Source organism: Pseudophryne corroboree, chromosome 4, assembly GCF_028390025.1.
Source record: "Pseudophryne corroboree isolate aPseCor3 chromosome 4, aPseCor3.hap2, whole genome shotgun sequence".
Taxonomy (NCBI): Eukaryota; Metazoa; Chordata; class Amphibia; order Anura; family Myobatrachidae; genus Pseudophryne; species Pseudophryne corroboree.
In genome coordinates this window covers 172,944,060-172,963,546 of record NC_086447.1, presented here as the reverse complement: position 1 = coordinate 172,963,546, position 19,487 = coordinate 172,944,060, and the positions used below count along the sequence as shown (strand labels likewise).

Genomic DNA, 19,487 nt, shown 5'->3' with positions numbered 1-19,487 from the left:
CTACTGTACCACCAATACAGTTAATAATATATGCATGGATATCTTTCACCTGATCTATGATATTAACTAACTAAACTCCGTACCTCCCAGCAGTACCGATTTTGGCGGGACAGCCCCATTTTTCACGGTCTGTCCCGCTGTCCCACACGCGGGTTGCAGTGTCCCGCGGGTGGGGGGGGCAGTTAGGAGATCCCCCCGTCACTCGCAGCTCTGATCAGAGCAGCAGTGAATAGATGCTGTGCGCATGCGCACAGCGTCTATTCCCCACGACAGAGAGGGACAGGGAGCATGGCCAGCAGCTCACTGAGTTCTGTCCATGACCCCATAGTGACAAAAATGGGGGGGCGTGCTTTGCGATTGTGGCGCTTGTCATGAGGCCACACCCCTTGTCCTGAAGCCACACCCCTTACCATGAGGCCACACCCCAAATCCGGGCGCGTGCCTCCAGTGCGTGTTACTGTCCCTGTCTTAGTAGAACAAAAGTTGGGAGGTATGAAACTCTAAGCTGGTTCCAAATCACAGCCTTTTTCCCTGATTTTGTAAGGATCCTGCATCCTGCTTTAGAGTTCTGTAGCTCCATCATTATGTCTGTCTTATCTCTTCCAAACATTGCCTATTCCACATACTTGCCTACACTGATAGTTTCCTTCCGGGAGATACCTGCAGAGGAGAAGCAGGTGGGTGGCGATGGGGGCGGGCTTGGGCCAATTGTGTCATTAGTCCCTGCCACCTCATGGGTTAACTGTCCCACTTGGGCCCTATTTGCATAGGGATGGGGCTAAAATGACACAATTAGCATAGAATTGCATCATTAGGCCCCTCCACCTCCACGGGGCAGTGGATTTACTGTATTTATCTCCCCATTCTGCCCATTTCTGGGGCTGTGGGGGACTACCCTAAAAATTGTGTGTCTCCCTCGGGAACTGGGAGAGTAGGTGAGTATGCTATTCCACCCAGTGTAACCTATGTAGTGCGACAAATATGACGACCTCTCCTGGTAACTTCGTGGGTAAGCTAAATATCCTTGAGTTTTATTATCCAAAATGGCTGCATCAAGCCTGTTTTATGTTCATTGCCTGCAAATCTATATGATAACAATAATAATAATAATAATAATAATAATAATAATAATTATTATTATTATTATTATTATTATTATTATTATAAGAAGCCTGTTTGCCAACCCAAAAAATGAAGGCTTTGTTTTTTGCTTCACCTTATATACTGTTGGGGTTACCATCATCAATAATCCCACTGACTGCTCTGAAGAACACAGCGAAGGCCCCTGAAGGGGTGGACCAGAATCAATGGGTATTCCTGCAAAGCTTGCTATAAGGCACGGCCATGCTGTACTACTCTGCCAATATGCTATGGATGCAAGTAGGAAAATAAGTGAGTGAAAGTGTGAGTAACTTTTACGTACAATTTTTTTATTCTTGGTTTGGGAGGAGGTATCTCTTGGAATATATTAATACTATTACCTTTTAAGTAAATGCCTAAAATGGATGATGTCTATATATTTATTGCTCTATCACGTAGGTGTGATAATTAGTAGACAAAACTACACTCTCTAAAAGCAAATTTTGTTACTTTCTGATTCCCTGTCTCGCAAGTGCTTGCAACGCAAGGGAAATGTGGCATAGGATGGCTGTACTTGGGAGTCAGTGTTTCCATGTTTTCTCCTGCAGGAAGGAATGCACTGGACCCCACATAAAATCTGAATCTCCTGAAAAGTAAATTATCATGTAACAACCTGAGCATGCTGTAAAAATTCAGTGATATCCGTAGTCTTGTCACCCGAACTCCTCGTCACCACAGCATTGGTGGGAATTCTAGCCAACTTGCACTCCTGGTATTTGTCAATGGGTTTCCTTGTATTGTCTGGGCACAACAGCTGAAAATTCTTTTTGAGCTCAGCTAAAAGACATTAATATATATTGTATATTATTACAGTATTAGGAGTGTGAATAGCCTTGCTGAGACATAATGTAATACTGTAGTTTGGACAGTGGCAAAAGTGAAAATGAAGCTTTGGGATGGTAAAAAGTCTTTTATCATATATTGTAGTGAACCTGCTCTAGAAACTTTAAAACATGTACAGTATGTATTCTTTACCTGGAATGGACATGTGCGTCACAAATGCTACGTCTCCTTTGTTGTCTCTCAGACATCTGTAACAAAAAAATATTTTTTACAATTTAACAGAGTACAATTACCTCAATTTTAGAGAAAATAAGGTATTGAGGGTCTGGTATTTTGAGATGTTTTTGGTCTGGATTAATATGATCAGCTTTATTTTTCCTCTTCATCTGAACTTATACGATGTACAAGTAATGTTAATAATCATGCTGAAATGATGTTTTATAATTAGTTTCCTCACATTTGGATTTAACTCACTTCTAAGAACTTGAGTTGAATGGTTGCGGCTTATCAAGTTATTAGACAGACACTTGTTCCATTTCTATACACTTTGAAATGTAAATTATTGTATCATTCTCTGTGCACGGTCTTTGTTTGCTGGACTTTTACTGTATGCAGTAATTACTGTACATTAAGTATAACTTTTACTTGTTGTGGTTAATACTTTCCCAGAGCCTTGCTACTTGAGTTCTGATGTTATCACTTTAGTCATTTGAAAACTTGTGTATTATAAGACTTAGGGGGGTATGCAATTAGCTGCTTTTCCCTATTTTTAGGGCGAATGGGGTTTCGCCCTATGCAATAGCAAGGCCGGTTTTTCACTTAGGCGAAACACGGGGCAGGAGTGAAAAACATGTGGATAGGCGGACCCACTTGTTTTTGCACCTGCTGGCTGTTTTCGACAATTGTGAGGCATTTTTTGCCAATGCTTTTCATTTAAAACAAAAAGGTGAAAAGGTATTGCTGAAAATGCCTTAAAAATGGGCGAATAGCCATGGAGTCGAATTCAACAGCTGCAAAATGATCAGCGCTAATGCATACCCCCCTTAGGGGGAGATTTAGTAAACCTTGGAGGGAGATAAAGTACCAATGAATCAGCTCCCAAATGTCATTTTACAGGCTGTGCTAGAAAAGTGACAACTTGAAGCTGATTGGTTGTCACTTTTGTCGTTCTCCACTTAATCTCTCCAAGATTTAAGAAATCTCCCCCTTAATGCACCCCCTACTGCAGCGGTGGCCAACCCACGGCTCTTTCATCCGCCGCATGCAGCTCGGTCAGCTCCTGGCCACCGCTGCCCGACACAGTCCCAGACACACGCCTCTCCGATGGCGGTGTCTCTCTTCAACTCGGCGCTGGCCCATGAACCAATCAGAGCTCGCAGACCGGCAGCTAAGGCTCCTGATTGGCTGCCGGACCGCAAGCTTTGTTAGGCTCACGGACCAGCACCTAATTGAAGAGAGACACCGCCACCAGAGAGTGAGGGGCAGGATAGGCGCACGCTGCGCTCTCCTCACCTCACTGGGGGCATATCTGTATCTGCCACTGTGTGGACATGTGTATCTGGCACTAGGGGCATAGCTGGCACTGTGGGGACATGTGTACCTGGCACTGTGGGCATAGCTGACACTGTGAGGACATGTGTATCTGGCACTGGGGGCATAGCTGGCACTGTAGGGACATGTGTATCTGGCATTGGGGGCATATCTGTATCTGGCACTGTAGGGAAATGTGTATCTGGCACTGGGGGCATATCTGGCACTGTGGGGACATGTGTATCTGGCACTGGGGGAATATCTGTATCTGGCTCTGTGGAGACATGTGTATCTGGCACTGGGAGCATATCTGGCACTGTGGGCATGTGTATCTGGCACTGGGGACATATATGTATCTGGCACTGGGTACATATATGTACCTGGCACTGTGGGGCATATATGTATTTGGCACTGGGGGCCATATGTGTACCTGGCACTGTGGGGCATATGTATCTGGTCCTGTGTGGCATATATGTATCTGGCACTGTGGGGCATATATGTACCTGGCACTCTGGGGCATATGTGTACCTAGCGCTTTGTTGCATATGTGTATCTGGCACTGCGGGGGCATGTGTATCTGGCACTGGGGGCATATATGTATCTGGCACTGTGGAGACATGTGTATCTGGCACTGTGGGGGCATATATGTATCTGGCACTGTGTGGCATATATGTATCTGGCACTGTGGGGGAATATATGTACCTGGCACTCTGGGGCATATGTGTACCTGGCACTTTGGGGCATATGTGTATCTGGCACTGCGGGGGCATGTGTATCTGGCACTACTGTGGAGACATGTGTATCTGGCACTGTGGAGGCATATATGTATCTGGCACTGTGGAGGCACCCATTTTTTGGCGTTTTTATATGTATGTGGCATTATATGTATGTGGCACTGTACAACATGACTAAAAACGGGGTTATGTCACAAGGTCACACTACTACAAACATCTTACCGAAAGGTGTGAACACAAAAATGGGGTGTGGGTTTGTGACAACTAGGCCACGCCCTCATTTTTGCACAATAGTGGCTCTTGTTCTTGACTACAAATCTTTTCTGGCTCTTTGCCTTTAACTGGTTGGCCACCCCTGCCCTACTGTAAATTGTTATGGATACAAAAAGTCATCTATGATTTCTGTGCCCTATGTAAAAGTATTGTAGTTTTTTTTCAATCTTGATTAAAAGTATACATTCTTCTAGCATGGAATGGACGTTCAGTGTATTACTTACTTATATCAGCTTGGGCTTTAGATCAATCATTTGAACTATTTTATGTTATTTGCCTTTTCATGTTTCATGTTTCTTACCACTTTATATGTGCTTTATTATTTTAACATGCTATTCAATTTCATGTATATTATTGATGTGTGATGATCTGCTGCAGTACCAGTTCCAGACGACAGGAGGCAGTGCACCATCAACACTGACCAGTAACACTGCAGCCTCATCAATCAGCAATTCTGCTAAAGGCATACTGTACTTGCCAACTCTTCCTGATTGTCAGGGAGACTCCATAAAATAGTATCAATCTCCTAGACTCCCTGAAGAATCTAGCACTCTCTCTGATTACACCTCACTCCCATTATGTAGATGTTATATTCTGAATGAATTCAGAGATATATATATTTAGTTGGGATCATCAGTGCCATTTCCCTGCATCGGTTATAAGGCACAATATCCCCTATGGCTACATGCACTTTTAAATAAGATTTATTGTGGCCACTTATATGGAATTACTTGTAAAACCAATGCTGCAAGTGTGGCGGTACGGGGCGGTAATGCGTACCAGTAAGAAAATCCCAGCCAGCAAACAGTACCGCCGGACCGCCTCCTTGCAGATGTCGGAGAGAGGAGAGCACAGCATGCATCTCTCCTCTCCTGCCTGCCCAGTGACTCCGGTGACCGGCGGTCTCTCCTCCTCCTGTGTCGGCGTCAGTGTCCTGTACAGAGGCAGAACTCTGGGAGGCAACGGAGTCATCTGCCGCCGGGCTCCTGCTCTGATAGGGGGCTCTTCTCCCCCCATTCTGTGACACCATTGAAGTAAGTTAATTGATGGCTGCCGCTATCTTTTCACTATATGAAGTTACGTCTCTGACAATTACACGTAACTTCATATAGTTACAATTCTCATGCTTCCTGTACTGGAGCAAATAGCTCAATCAGTAAAGTGTCTGCTGTCAGTGGGTTCTAATCCTGGGTATGACTGCTAAGAAATATGTGATTTAAAATAAAAGACAATGAAATGTATATATACAGAATATAAAAAAAATTCAGAACACTCCACACACACACACACACACACACACACACACACACACACACACACACACACACACACACACACACACACACACATTTATCTAAATATAAGGGGGGGGGGGGCAACTGGTATGAACTTGCCTCCGGGGCAACTGTGACGAACTTACGCCACTGGTCCTGTATCTTAGATCTGGCGCCGGTTCGTCAGTCAATCAGAGCTTGCGGACTGGCAGCCAATCAGGAGCTAAGATACAGGATGCCGACAACGCCACAGGAGGAGAGGAGAATAGACTGAGGGGGCAGGAGAGGCGCGTGCTGCACTCTCCTCTCCCCGACAGTCACACTGCACATCCGGCCCCAGACAGCAGCAGCAACAATGGTGAGTTGCTCTGCTGGGGGCATATCTGGCACTGTGGGGGCATGTGTATTTGGCAATGTGGGGACATATCTGGCAACATGGAGGCATATCTGGCACTGTGTGAGCATGTGTACTTGGCAACGTAGAGGCATATCTGGCACTGTGGGGGCATGTCTATTTGGCAAGGTGGGGGCATTCTGGCACTGTGGGGGCATATCTGGCACTGTGGGGGCATGTGCATATGGCACTGTGGGGGCATTCTGGCACTGTGGGGGCATATCTGGCACTGTGGGGTCATATCTGGCATATCTGGCACTGTGGAGGCATGTGTATTTGGCACTGTTGGGGCATGTGTATTTGACACTGTGGGGGCATGTGTATTTGGCACCGGGGGGGCATAGGTGTATCTGGTACTATGAGGGCATGTGTATTTGGCACTGTGGGGGCATATCTGGCACAATGGGGGCATAGGTGTATGTAGCACCGTGAGGGCATATGGGTATCTGGCACCGGGGGGGGGGGGGCATATGTGTATCTGGCACTATTGGGGGCATATGTGTATATGACACTGCACTATTGGGGTCATGTGTATCACGCCCAAATTCTCATTGGCCACGCCCCATGTGGCATGTGACCACACATCCCTAAGATTTTTTTTCTACCTGCAAAGTGTCACTGACCTAGGTTGGGGGTGTTGTGAACTCGGGGGTTCTTCCGATGGTAAGGAAGAGGAACCACAGTTGGGTCGGAACAGGGATGGCCTGATATAGGTCTTCCTCATACAGGACTCTGACAGTAAGGCTTGATGAAATTATTGAAGAACTTTATTGTAGGAAAAGGACAACACAATGTCACATAACAGAGAAGGAACGTATGGAGAAATGTCCAGGAAGTACTTGTGAGTGATGGTAAAAGATACTGGTGACTGAAGAACTTATGAGTGATGGTTTTAGAGACACTGATAATTTGAAGAACTTGAGAGCGGTGGTTAAAGACACTGATGATTTGAAGAACTTGAGAGCGGTGGTTAAAGACACTGATGATTTGAAGAACTTGAGAGCGGTGGTTAAAGACACTGGTGATTTGAAGAACTTGAGAGCGGTGGTTAAAGACACTGGTGATTTGAAGAACTTGAGAGCGGTGGTTAAAGACACTGGTGATTTGAAGAACTTGAGAGCGGTGGTTAAAGACACTGGTGATTTGAAGAACTTGAGAGCAGGGGTTAAAGACACTGATGATTTGTATAACTTGAGAGCGATGGTTAAAGACACTGAGGACTTGTATAACTTGAGAGCGATGGTTCAGTGCCGTTTCTAGCGGCGGGCGAGCCGTGCAACCGCACGGGGCGCCCGCCGCGGCACTTTGTGACTACTCCTCCCTCTCTCTCCCCCCGAGCGCTCCTGCTCGGGGGGCGGGGCTTCGCGGAATGACGCAAACGCGTCATTCCGCGAAGCCCCGCCCCCGAGCAGGAGCGCTCGGGGGGAAGAGAGAGGGAGGAGAGGACTGGAGATAACCATCGACGGAGGAGGCGGCCGGCGCGTGGGACCCGAAGAGCGGCAAGTTGTAAGTATTCATTCTCTCTCTCTCTCTCTCCTCCCACTTGACACCTGCCGCACTGTGTAAAATGGGGATACCTGCCGCACTGTGTAAAATGGGGATCTACCCTCGTTTATACATGCAAGTCAATTTGGATGATATAGATATATGTACTCTCATATCGTCCAAATCGGCCATCGATATCGTCCAGTGTGTAGGAAAAAATCGTTGATGAAAAAAATCGACAAACTATAATATCGTTGATCGATAACATTGCTAAAATTGGCCAGTGTGTAGGGCCCTTAACACTCAGTATTGCCAGCCCAATCAGCACCAAATAGGTAAACTATCTCCCAAACATGTTACAGTATGGAAGACAGAAAGGTCTGATTCCAAATGATTGATGTTGAACCATACCTCTGCTTAGGAGCAGAATAGAGAAATACATATGAAAAGGACATTATTTGGGTGGCTTAGTTGTATACATTACATCTCTGGCTATCTAGCTACAGTAGCTGTATACAGTCCGTTTTACCATAAGCACTATAAAAGTAGGAAGTTGCCGCACTGTGTAAAATGGGGACACTTGCCGCACTGTGTAAAATGGGGATACCTGCCGCATTGTGTAAAATGGGGATACCTGCCGCACTGTGTAAAATGGGGATACCTGCCGCACTGTGTAAAATGGGGACACTTGCCGCACTGTGTAAAATGGGGATACCTGCCGCACTGTGTAAAATGGGGGCACCTGCCGCACTGTGTAAAATGGGGGCACCTGCCGCACTGTGTAAAATGGGGACACCTGCCGCACTGTGTAAAATGGGGACACCTTCCGCACTGTGTAAAATGGGGGCACCTGCCGCACTGTGTAAAATGGGGACACCTGCCGCACTGTGTAAAATGGGGATACCTGCCGCACTGTGTAAAATGGGGACACCTGCCGCACTGTGTAAAATGGGGACACCTGCCGCACTGTGTAAAATGGGGATACCTGCCGCACTGTGTAAAATGGGGATACCTGCCGCACTGTGTAAAATGGGGACACCTGCCGCACTGTGTAAAATGGGGATACCTGCCGCACTGTGTAAAATGGGGGCACCTGCCGCACTGTGTAAAATGGGGATACCTGCCGCACTGTGTAAAATGGGGACACCTGCCTGCGTACTGTGTAAAATGGGGGCACGTGCCTGCGTACTGTGTAAAATGGGGACACCTGCCTGCGTACTGTGTAAAATGGGGATATCTGCCTGCGTACTGTGTAAAATGGGGACACCTGCCTGCGTACTGTGTAAAATGGGGATATCTGCCTGCCGCACTTTGTTAAATGGGGACACCTGCCTACCGTACTGTGTAAAATGGGGACACCTGCCTGCCGCACTTTGTAAAATGGGGACACCTGCCTGCCGCACTTTGTAAATGGGGACACCTACCTGCCGCGCTGTGTAATATGGGGACACTTGCCTGGTGTAATGTGTAAAAAGGGGACTTTTTTATTTTTATTTTTTCCCCCTGTGGTGGGTGTGATATCAGACGAGGTTACGCCCACTGTAATGAGACCACGCCCATTTTAATCAGGCCACACAGCCTTGTCGGGAGCGCGCGCGCCTTCGGCGCGCGCATGCTTTTTTTCTGGCTATATGGGGGGGGGGACGCAATTTTTTTTTATAGCAATGGGAGGGGGGGGGGGGCGCATTTTGAAATCTCGCACTGGGAGCCAAATTGTCTAAAAACGTCCCTGCGATGGTTAAAGACACTGAGGACTTGTATAACTTGAGAGCGAGGGTTAAAGGACACTGAGGATTTGTATAACTTGAGAGCGAGGGTTAAAGGACGCTGAGGATTTGTATAACTTGAGAGCGGTGTTTAAAGGCACTGGTAACTTGCAAAACTTGAGAGCGGAGTTTAACCTGCAGCCCACGCTGACTCCAAGAATCACTGGTGACTGGAGCGCAGTGGAACCCAGCCGCGGCTGAGAACGCTGGAAGCTGTGCAACAACTGACACCTGGAAATGCCGGAGACACTGGGATATTACTGCAGAGAGATCCGCCGAGAACAGGAGCACTGGCATCCACTTCAGGGGAAAAGACGATACTCAGGCGCCGAGGCTCTGCCCGGCGTCTGACTTTGAATCCTCCGCCTCCGCAGGATTGGTGGAACAGTCTGATGACATCACCAGTTCCCCGCCCACGTGATGCCGGGTGTCATGGCGGCACCCCTGCCCCGGGGAACCGCCGGGAGCCGCGCCAGCCAGACGCCGGAGCCCGTGGACCACCGAAGGCGGAGGCCGCAACACCTACCAGCAGGCACACAGGGGTAAGCGCGGTGAACGCCGCCTCTGGCGTGTGACACAAAGTATCAGTGTCTTTACATCAAGAAGCAGATCTTACTACCTGCTTTGGGGCTCACTTATATTGTAATTTGGTTTTATGACACGCCCTCATATGTAGTAGTACGCGTCAGAGCTTATAGGTGTTACTTTCACCGTCTCCCTGAAATGTTTTTTTTTTTTCAAAAGTAGGCAACTTTGGCTAAAGATCAAGTCAATCCTCCCTTCTATACAGAATATATACGGCCGTCTCTCCTACCAGGCTTTGCACTGTCTGGATTTACATTTTCCTATTCATCAACTACAACTTCCCCGTTCACTATTCTACCTTCTCCCACCCACGGACTTCAGCTTCATCCTTCACAATATTACCTTCTGAAATTTATCAACACTAAAGGGCCCTACACACTTACCGATAATGATGATAGATATGAACAATATCGTTCATATCGGTCAGTGTATATGCATCAACGATGAACGATGCGCGGCCCGCGCGATCGTTGATCTACCCTCGTTTATACATGCAAGTCAATTTGGATGATATAGATATATGTACTCTCATATCGTCCAAATCGGCCATCGATATCGTCCAGTGTGTAGGAAAAAATCGTTGATGAAAAAAATCGACAAACTATAATATCGTTGATCGATAACATTGCTAAAATTGGCCAGTGTGTAGGGCCCTTAACACTCAGTATTGCCAGCCCAATCAGCACCAAATAGGTAAACTATCTCCCAAACATGTTACAGTATGGAAGACAGAAAGGTCTGATTCCAAATGATTGATGTTGAACCATACCTCTGCTTAGGAGCAGAATAGAGAAATACATATGAAAAGGACATTATTTGGGTGGCTTAGTTGTATACATTACATCTCTGGCTATCTAGCTACAGTAGCTGTATACAGTCCGTTTTACCATAAGCACTATAAAAGTAGGAAGTTGTTAGGTACTCACTTGAACGCTCCATCAGAGCTGTAGTATGGCTCATCACTACTGAGACTGCACTTCTTACTCCGTCTCCCTGCACATTGCTTACACAGGCTTGGCTCAGTGGCTCCCGGCACACAGCTTGCTGAGAAGAACTTTGAGACTGCTAAATAGTAGAAATGTAATGTCATAGCAATAACGCCATCTATTGATTTATTTATTGCATTCTCTTTAACTAAGATCCAAAGCAATGAGCATCCAGAGATGTTTAGCAAACACTCAACTCTCTCTATATTAGTTTGATGTGGACCCAATCAGCAATTGGCTGTTATTTCGAATAACTGTGTTGGAACGGGATCGGTATGAAATACCTCCAATCAAAATCCCGACGGTCGAAATCCCGACAGCAATTGACCGACGGACAAAATCCCGACAAGGTCAAAATCCCGACAGGTCAAAATACCGACATGCGGTTTTCATTTTTTGTGTGTGTATGTCGACATAGGTTGACATGGACACCATTTAAGTGTATCGCGTCCCCTCGCATGGCTCGCTGCGCTCGCCATGCTTTGGGCACTATTATATTCCCCCTCCAAGTCCACTGGGTTGGTAAAGTATGAACAAGTCGGTTTCAATGAAAAAAATATGTCGGCATTTTGACCTGTTGGCATTTTACATGTCAGTATTTTGACCTTGTCGGTATTTTAAATGTCGATATTTTGTCCATATCGGGAATTTGACCTTGTCGGGATTTTGACCGTCGGTCAATTGCTGTCGGGATTTCGACCGTCGGGATTTTGATTGGCAGTAAATTGACTGCATCCCGTTGGATCTATTCTGCTGCAAGTGGTGCCCAGCAGTTATATGGCTACCTGTGAGCTAAGCACAGTGATGGTGGATGTCCCAGGAGAAAATGCACTAGACATTATGTTTAATGTAGAAAACCCCTTTAACACCATTTAACTGACGATTTTTCCCTTCAAAACTGTTAATAACATTGTTTTTTAAAATTTATTTTATTTAATAAAGTTTAAAAAGTATTTTTTTAAATAGTTAAACATTATATTATGCACATCTGCAGAACGGATCTCCTCATCAAAAACGGGGGGACATGGTGGGACGGCACAGTCGCATGAGATCTGACCATGCCAGTTAAGTGGTTAAGGGTCTGTTTACATCGGAACACTAATTACCTTATTCAAGGCAACTATAAAGTGATCACTGATCCCTATGACACCACTCGTGTGTTTTCACCACTTATCAGGCTGTAATCCCAAAAATTCAGTATATTAGATGTGTTGGAGTTGACCATGTTCTAGGTTATGATTTACAAGGAAACAGTGGTTGTCTTTGAAGTGGTGTTATTGTAATATATATATGTCTAATGTTTGTAGACAATCCTTTACATAATGTGAAAGCCTGAATCTTCAATGAATGCGTACTTGCCGAGTTGATGGCTGCGCCTTCTGCCAGGTCGGCACAACAGCCTGCGTGGTTTTGAAATACGGGTGGTCCGTGGGTTTGGAGACGCAATCGTATCATCATGGCGTTGATCGATTTTAGATTGAAAAATCGATGTTTAGTGAGTTTACAGTGAGTGAAAATCAAACATGTGATATTGTCACATTAAAGATTAAACTGTGAGCAGCAATGGATAAGCCACACCTCCCAATATTTATGATTGCTGAATTGGGGCTACAGCACAGCCGAAAAGTAGCGTGGCCTCAGTAAAGGGGGATGACTTTGTGGGAATGCCATGACTGCAAGCGAATGCCTCCTATCTTCGTCACTGAGGGAGCATGTCCAGCGCTCTGTGAGTTGCCAGCATGCCCCCAGCCCCTCCGTCTCCCGTGTTGGTCTGTATTGCGGCATAAAGGATGATTAGTAGGAAGGCTGAATCAGGGAAACAGAGAGCAGGGTAGAGCTCAGGTCCAACATATTTCCCATGGGCCCAGATTGTGCAATGCTGTTCTTTCACATGTGACTTTATGTAGTTAGTTTAGAAACATAGAAACATAGAATTTGACGGCAGATAAGAACCACTAGGCCCATCTAGTCTGCCCCTTTTTTTTTATCCTTTAGGTAATCTCAACCCTTTTTGAACCTTAATTCTTTGTAAGGATATTCATATGCCTATCCCAAGCATGTTTAAATTGCTCTACAATCTTAGCCTCTACCACCTCTGATGGGAGACTATTCCACTTATCCACTACCCTTTCTGTGAAGTAATTTTTCCTTAAATTTCCCCTGAACCTCCCCCCCCTCCAGTTTCAGTGTATGTCCTCGAGTTCTAATATTTCTCTTCCTTTGAAGAATGTTTCCCTCCTGAACTTTGTTAAGACCCTTGATATATTTGAAAGTTTCTATCATGTCCCCCCTTTCCCTTCTCTCCTCCAAACTATACATGTTAAGATCTTTTAGCCTTTCCGGGTACGTTTTGTGATGTAGGCCATGCACCATTTTAGTTGCCCTTCTTTGTACACTCTCTAATGTATTTATATCCTTCTGGAGATATGGTCTCCAGAACTGGACACAGTATTCCAGATGGGGCCACACCAATGACCTATACAGTGGCATTATCACTTCTTTTTTCCTACTACTGATTCCTCTCCCTATGCAACCAAGCATCTGACTTGCCTTTCTCATTGCTTTGTTGCATTGCTTTCCTGCCTTCAAGTCACTTGAAATAGTGACTCCTAAATCCCTTTCCTCCTCAGTAGTTTCCATTATAGTACCCTTGATACTATATTTAGCCTTTGGGTTTTTGAGACCCAAGTGCATGATTTTGCATTTTTTAGCATTAAACTGTAGTTGCCACGTTCTTGACCATTTCTCAAGCCTACCTAGGTCATCAATCATTTGTTTTACCCCTCCCGATGTGTCTACCCTGTTGCATATCTTTGTATCATCTGCAAAAAGGCATACCTTCCCTTCAATACCATCTGCAATGTCACCAACAAAGATATTAAAGAGAACTGGACCAAGTACAGATCCCTGGGGTACTCCACTGGTAACATTTCCCTCCATAGATTGCACTCCATTAACTACAACTGTCTGTTTCCTATCCTGCAACCAGGTTCTTATCCATTTAACTGTTTTATAATCCACCTCCACGCTTTCAAGTTTATTTAGCAGTCTGCGATGTGGGACAGTGTCAAATGCCTTACTAAAGTCTAGATATGCTACATCTACAGCTCCCCCTTGATAGTTTATTCTAGTTGGTTGTCAATTACATATTTACCTCTTTCAACTTCATCTCCAGTCCAGTTCAATAGCTTCTTCTCATGAAGAACTCTCAGCGGTGTGTACCAGCCAGCGATGTGTCCTACTCCAGTATGGCACGATCTCTTGTTCTTTAGTTCATTAAACTTAAATGAACTTGATTTTCTCACCACAGCCACTGCATAATGGCAAGTGTCTGTAAAACAATGTAACCCAGTGTAGTGGTCAGGGCAGATCATATAATTTTGTGCATTTAATATTATCAACATCTATATCTATTACTCATGACTCAATAAGAGATTTTGCTCTGGTACTTCTTCCAGATCTAGCAGGAATATGACTTGCATAGAGATAAAACTGATGAGCGCTAGTGACTGTGTCATTAAAGTGCAATGTCACAAAGTAAAAAAGCCATATAAGCATAAGGCAATAAAAATGGCTTAAAACATTGTTCAAGATTTCAACATCAGATAATGCATAAAACATGCTAATATATCAAACTGGACACCAGTTCAACACGTATACTGTAATAGTTAAGCTCTTTTAGGGAAGTGATGCTGTAGTGTGAGCCTGTAGAATACAGTGACTGGGTGAATGTGGGAACAAGCAGTGTGAAACAAACAGCTGCCCTAGCCCTGTTCTTACACTACTGTGTCCCTCCAGTGTTCAGCGACGTATTGTGGCTTCCTCTCATGCTGCCGCTTCTCCTAACTGATAGCTCAGACTTCTGTGTTCCATGAGGAACCAGGGGTATCTGGAGAAGAGCCCTAGTGCTACTGGAAATTGGGTTGGTTGAGCCCAGAAGGGAGGGTAACATGTTTCTTTGAGGGCCCCACTCCACCGGGGGAACTAGCCCAGATGCCAACTAGCCTGGGGCTGGTGGGTCATAGTGGTGGAACCATCACAATTTGTGTCTGGCCTCTGTAATTCCACTAGCCCAGGCTGGCCAAGCCTAGTAATAGTAAATCAGAGGGATTCCTAAACACATAACTTTTCCTATAACAACCAAGCCAAAAGCACTATGGCTGGTTATGCTTAGAAGGGAGACAGGCTGCAGTGTGGTAGATTCAAGTGACACGTGATGAAACATATTAGGTATTACTGTAGGTGCAGTGTCTCATCTATGTGAAGCTTCAACACCATTTGTGTACGGTTCTGCTGCCTTTCTGTAGTATATTTGGAAAAAGCAACTCACTTCTTCAATAGTGCACAATCACAGCACCACTGACTTGGCAGTTCTACTGAATATTACCTACAGGATGATCACATCAAGCATCTAAGGTGCGTGCTCAGAGGTGTCCCAAGGAATGATCAGAGCATAACAATAAGTGCGCTGATCTCACAGGCTGACATCAGAATGCTCAGAGTATTTGGAGGATGCATCCACACGTCCTTGCAGAGCTCTGTGGGTGGCACACAGCAGCTGACCTGTGAGTCGGATGGATCCCACCCTCAGGCCTTCCCACCCATTGTGGCCACACCACCCGCACTTCCCTACTTACGCCCCTGGCTCTGGGGGACACAGCATCACCAATACTGGCTGTTGCAGGAACACTGCAAGCCAGATGCTGGGACAGTGACGGTGCCACAACCAAGGCACTGCACCCTGTGTGATGGCACTGCTAGAACATCCCTAGTTATGGCCCTGCTTTTACAGCCAATACTGCCAATATTTGTGAATATTAGATTTTTACATTGGCAGTTACCATCAATTTAACATTTTTGATTAATTACCTAACTGATTGTAACTTTGCATAATAAATTGTGACTTAAAAAAAGAGTAATACTAATTATTTATATTGCACTGTACATTATAATGTGTATATTTCACATGCACAAAGCTGCAAATGGTAGTGCTGGCAGGAATAGATTCCCAGTATATTGTACAGACAGGAGTAGGGCTACTAAGCATGGGCGTATCTTTAATGGGGGTATGGCATGTAGTGCACACGAGCTCCTGTGTCCAAGGGAACCCACACTCCCTGTACTCATAGCCTATACTTACCTCTATGCTGATGAGGAAGGGGAGGCACAAGGAGACTGCATACGAGACCCCTCCTGTCTTAAACCCGCCCCTTCCACTATGCGGCGGGGATGGTTTCTATTCCTGTGTGTCAGCTGATAACTGCAGCCTGCACAGCATGTTCCGCGCTGTGGAGTAGCTTAGCAGTTATGGTGCTGTCTCTCAAGTTGTCATCTGACTACTTCAGAGACAATCAGAGTCAAAGCTGTCATGTGTGTAAACTAAAATCTAGAGATGCGCAGGATCAGTTTTCTGAAAACCGAACCCACACAAATTTGTCATACACGAGCAGGGGTGTATTTAGGTGTCCGAGCGCCCCTGGCAAAGTAAAGGACTGGTGTCCCCCCCTTCCTATATTTGAAATAGGGAAGGCACGTGTGGCAAAAAAGTGTGTAGCCACTCAATAGTACCACAATTCAAATTACACCACAGTAGTGTGCCTTACTCACATTACACAGCACAGTAATGTACATTATTCACGTTATGCTACACAGTAGTGCCCCTTATACACATTATGCCACACAGTAGTGCCCATATATATATATATATATATATATATATATATGGGAAGGCGTGCACGCTCCTGGGAAAGTGTGCATGGCCTCACAATTCTATATATTATGATATCAAAATATAAATATATAATCACACCCCCTACACATGCGCGCACACACAATTAGCAGCCTTACACACAATACCCACAGTAGTTCTCATTACACATAATGTCCCCAGTATAGTGTCAGATGCACATAATGTCCCCCAGTATAGTGCCGTTACACATAATGACACCAGTAGTGCAGTGCCAGGTACACATAATGCCTCCGAGTATAGTGCCAGATACACATATGCCCCCACAGTGCCAGATACAAATATGCCCCCACCGTGCCAGATACACATGTCCCCACCGAGCCAGACACTCGTATGCCCCTACAGTGCCAGACACTCATATGCCCCCACAGTGCCGGACACTCAAATACCCCCGTTGTGCCAGACACTCAAATGCCCCCACAGTGCCAGATACACGTATGCCCCCACAGTGCCAGATACACGTATGCCCCCACAGTGCCAGATACACGTATGCCCCCACAGTGCCAGAGACACATATGCCCCCACAGTGCCAGACACACATATGCCCCCATGCTGATTTTACTAATAAAGGCAGCACTTTTAGGTAGATTCACTTTTAGAGGCAACAACTATCCCCCCACCCCTGTGTAGTTACTCAACAGCAGGGATGCCCATTAAAGATCAAAGAATGCAGCAGCAGCAGCCATTGTAATTGGCGCCGGGGTCCAGCACCGCACCACAATACAGACAAGAAACTCTACATAAACTACACCCCCCAGCAGCTTGCATACCGTGATCATTACTGGGCATCCCTGCTGGTGAGGAACTACACAGGGTTGGAGGGATTGCTGCTGCCTCTAAAAGTGAATCTACCTACTGCCCGTGGGTGGCATCTCTGGACAGCGCCCCTCCTCAGTGGCGCCCCTGGTGAGTGCCATCCTGGCCAATAGGAAGATACACCCCTGTACACGAGTACTTCTGAGCCCGGGCTGGGGTTTTCCCACCAGGATCCTATTCCAAAATGAGGCAAAATGATATGTTCCCTGTGTCGGCTCTAGCGTGTTTTGGATTCAGTAAATGTCCTCCCTCATGATTTGGGTGCCATTTCACCCAGGACGCCAGAGAGTTAGGGTGGGCTGCACTGCAGTGATGTGAAGTAAGGTAAGGCAGGTGAGGCAGAGCCTTTCCTGTCATACTAATGTTTGCGACAGAGTTTTGACTGTATAAAGTATATAAAAAATAGAAAAAATATGTTAGAAATATCTTCTTTGTATTATTCTAATAATTTTTATAGTAAAAACTCTGGAGTAAAAAGTCTACAGCAGGTCAGGCAGTGCCACCCCTGGCCTACCTTTTCTGCACATCTCTGATATTTCCAGGAGTTTATACTGCTGCATCTGTGTATAATACCCACATGAACCCTTGGGCTCATATATTGTGTATAAATATGTCTCTGGTACTAGCTAGTGCCTCCTGAGCCATTAACCTCACTGCATGTCCCTGGGTAGTAGCACTAAGTCTGTGTCAGTGATTAGCTGTGGGATGAAAGCAGTACAGTGGCTGTGTCACACAGTGAAGGGCTGTGACTACAGCACTAAGGACTGTCAGTTAAGGGCTGTGGCCTACAGCACTAAGGACTGTGTCAGTGACGGGCTGTGAGGTGCAAGCACTACTGTGGCACTGCTGCTGTGGCTGTGTCAGACTGTGAAGGGCTGTGGAGTGCAGCACTGTGAGACACTGTACTGTTCAGTGTAGGCACCGTGTTACAAAAAAAAAAAAAGTGTATGTTTTTCAGGTATTGTGCCACGATTAATATAAGCACAGTGAGCCACAGCAGTGTGTAAAAAAACAGAAGTAAGGATCAGTTGATTAAAGAGCAGGAGCAGCAAGCCAGTACTAGGGCTGCAGCTGCTGCTAGCCATGATAGTACCTCAGCATCTACTAAAGGTGATCCAGGAAACACAAAGATTAAGAAAGGACACCTGAAATCTAAATATTTCACAATGTTAAAGAAAACATTACCTCTAAAAATAAAGAAAACGTTTCCACCAAAAAATGTAAAATTGGCAACATGCCATACACTACACACAGTGGCAAGGAAAGGCTCTGGCCGCAGCCTTTGTTTGCAAGTGGTGGTCCTGCTAGTGCTACTGCTGTTTCATGCACTAGAAGAATGCCTATTGTGGAAGCCTGGGCCCAAACACGGTCAGCCATCTTCTTCTTCTTCTTCTCGCTCTGAGTCTAGTAGAGGTGTCACCTTTAAAACTGACAAATCCCGCTTTTTCAATACATTTACTGTTTCTTGCTGAAGAACAAACTGAGTGTTCACAAATCCCTGAGGAAAATCAGGGTGTCCACATTAGCTGTGTGTGAATCTAACATTCTTAACATGTACTTGTAGAGAAGCCTCCTTCCACCACTTCTGCACCCTTGGCAAATGTGGGGATAAGCTGTAAAAGTAAAGATGGTGACAGACATTGAGGATGCTAGTATGGAAGTGCAACAGGATAAGGGGGGGGGGGGAGGGGGGATTATTTGGGTATCTGATGCTAATGAGGATTTTGTTTGTGTCAAAGATGTCAGCCACCAGTAGCAGCAGTTCTTGCTAGTGGTAAAAAGAAAGCTATTTTCATGCCAGAGCATGAGAGCAAAAAAAGCCTCCTCTTGTGTGTGGAATTATTTTTACCCAAATCCTGACAACATTTGCTAAGGCATCTGTACATTTGTGAGGCCAAAATTAGTAGAGGTAGGGATATTAACCATCTAGGCACCTCCTCTGTGTTACATCATTTGCAGCGATTTCCTGCAAGTT

General features: G+C 45.6%; 1 protein-coding gene across 1 annotated transcript in view; it reads right to left on the bottom strand.

Annotated features, from left to right (window-relative positions):
• The window catches only part of LOC134909108 (serotransferrin-B-like), a 77,750-nt gene that overhangs the window by 35,253 nt on the left and 23,010 nt on the right, over positions 1-19,487 (bottom strand). Inside the window, exons 4-7 of the mRNA XM_063915545.1 lie at positions 14,105-14,281; positions 10,891-11,029; positions 2,116-2,171; positions 1,754-1,917 (exon numbers count right to left, since the gene is read on the bottom strand). Of these exons, the coding sequence (XP_063771615.1) occupies positions 1,754-1,917; positions 2,116-2,171; positions 10,891-11,029; positions 14,105-14,281 (536 nt within the window). The remainder of the gene's footprint in view (positions 1-1,753; positions 1,918-2,115; positions 2,172-10,890; positions 11,030-14,104; positions 14,282-19,487) is intronic.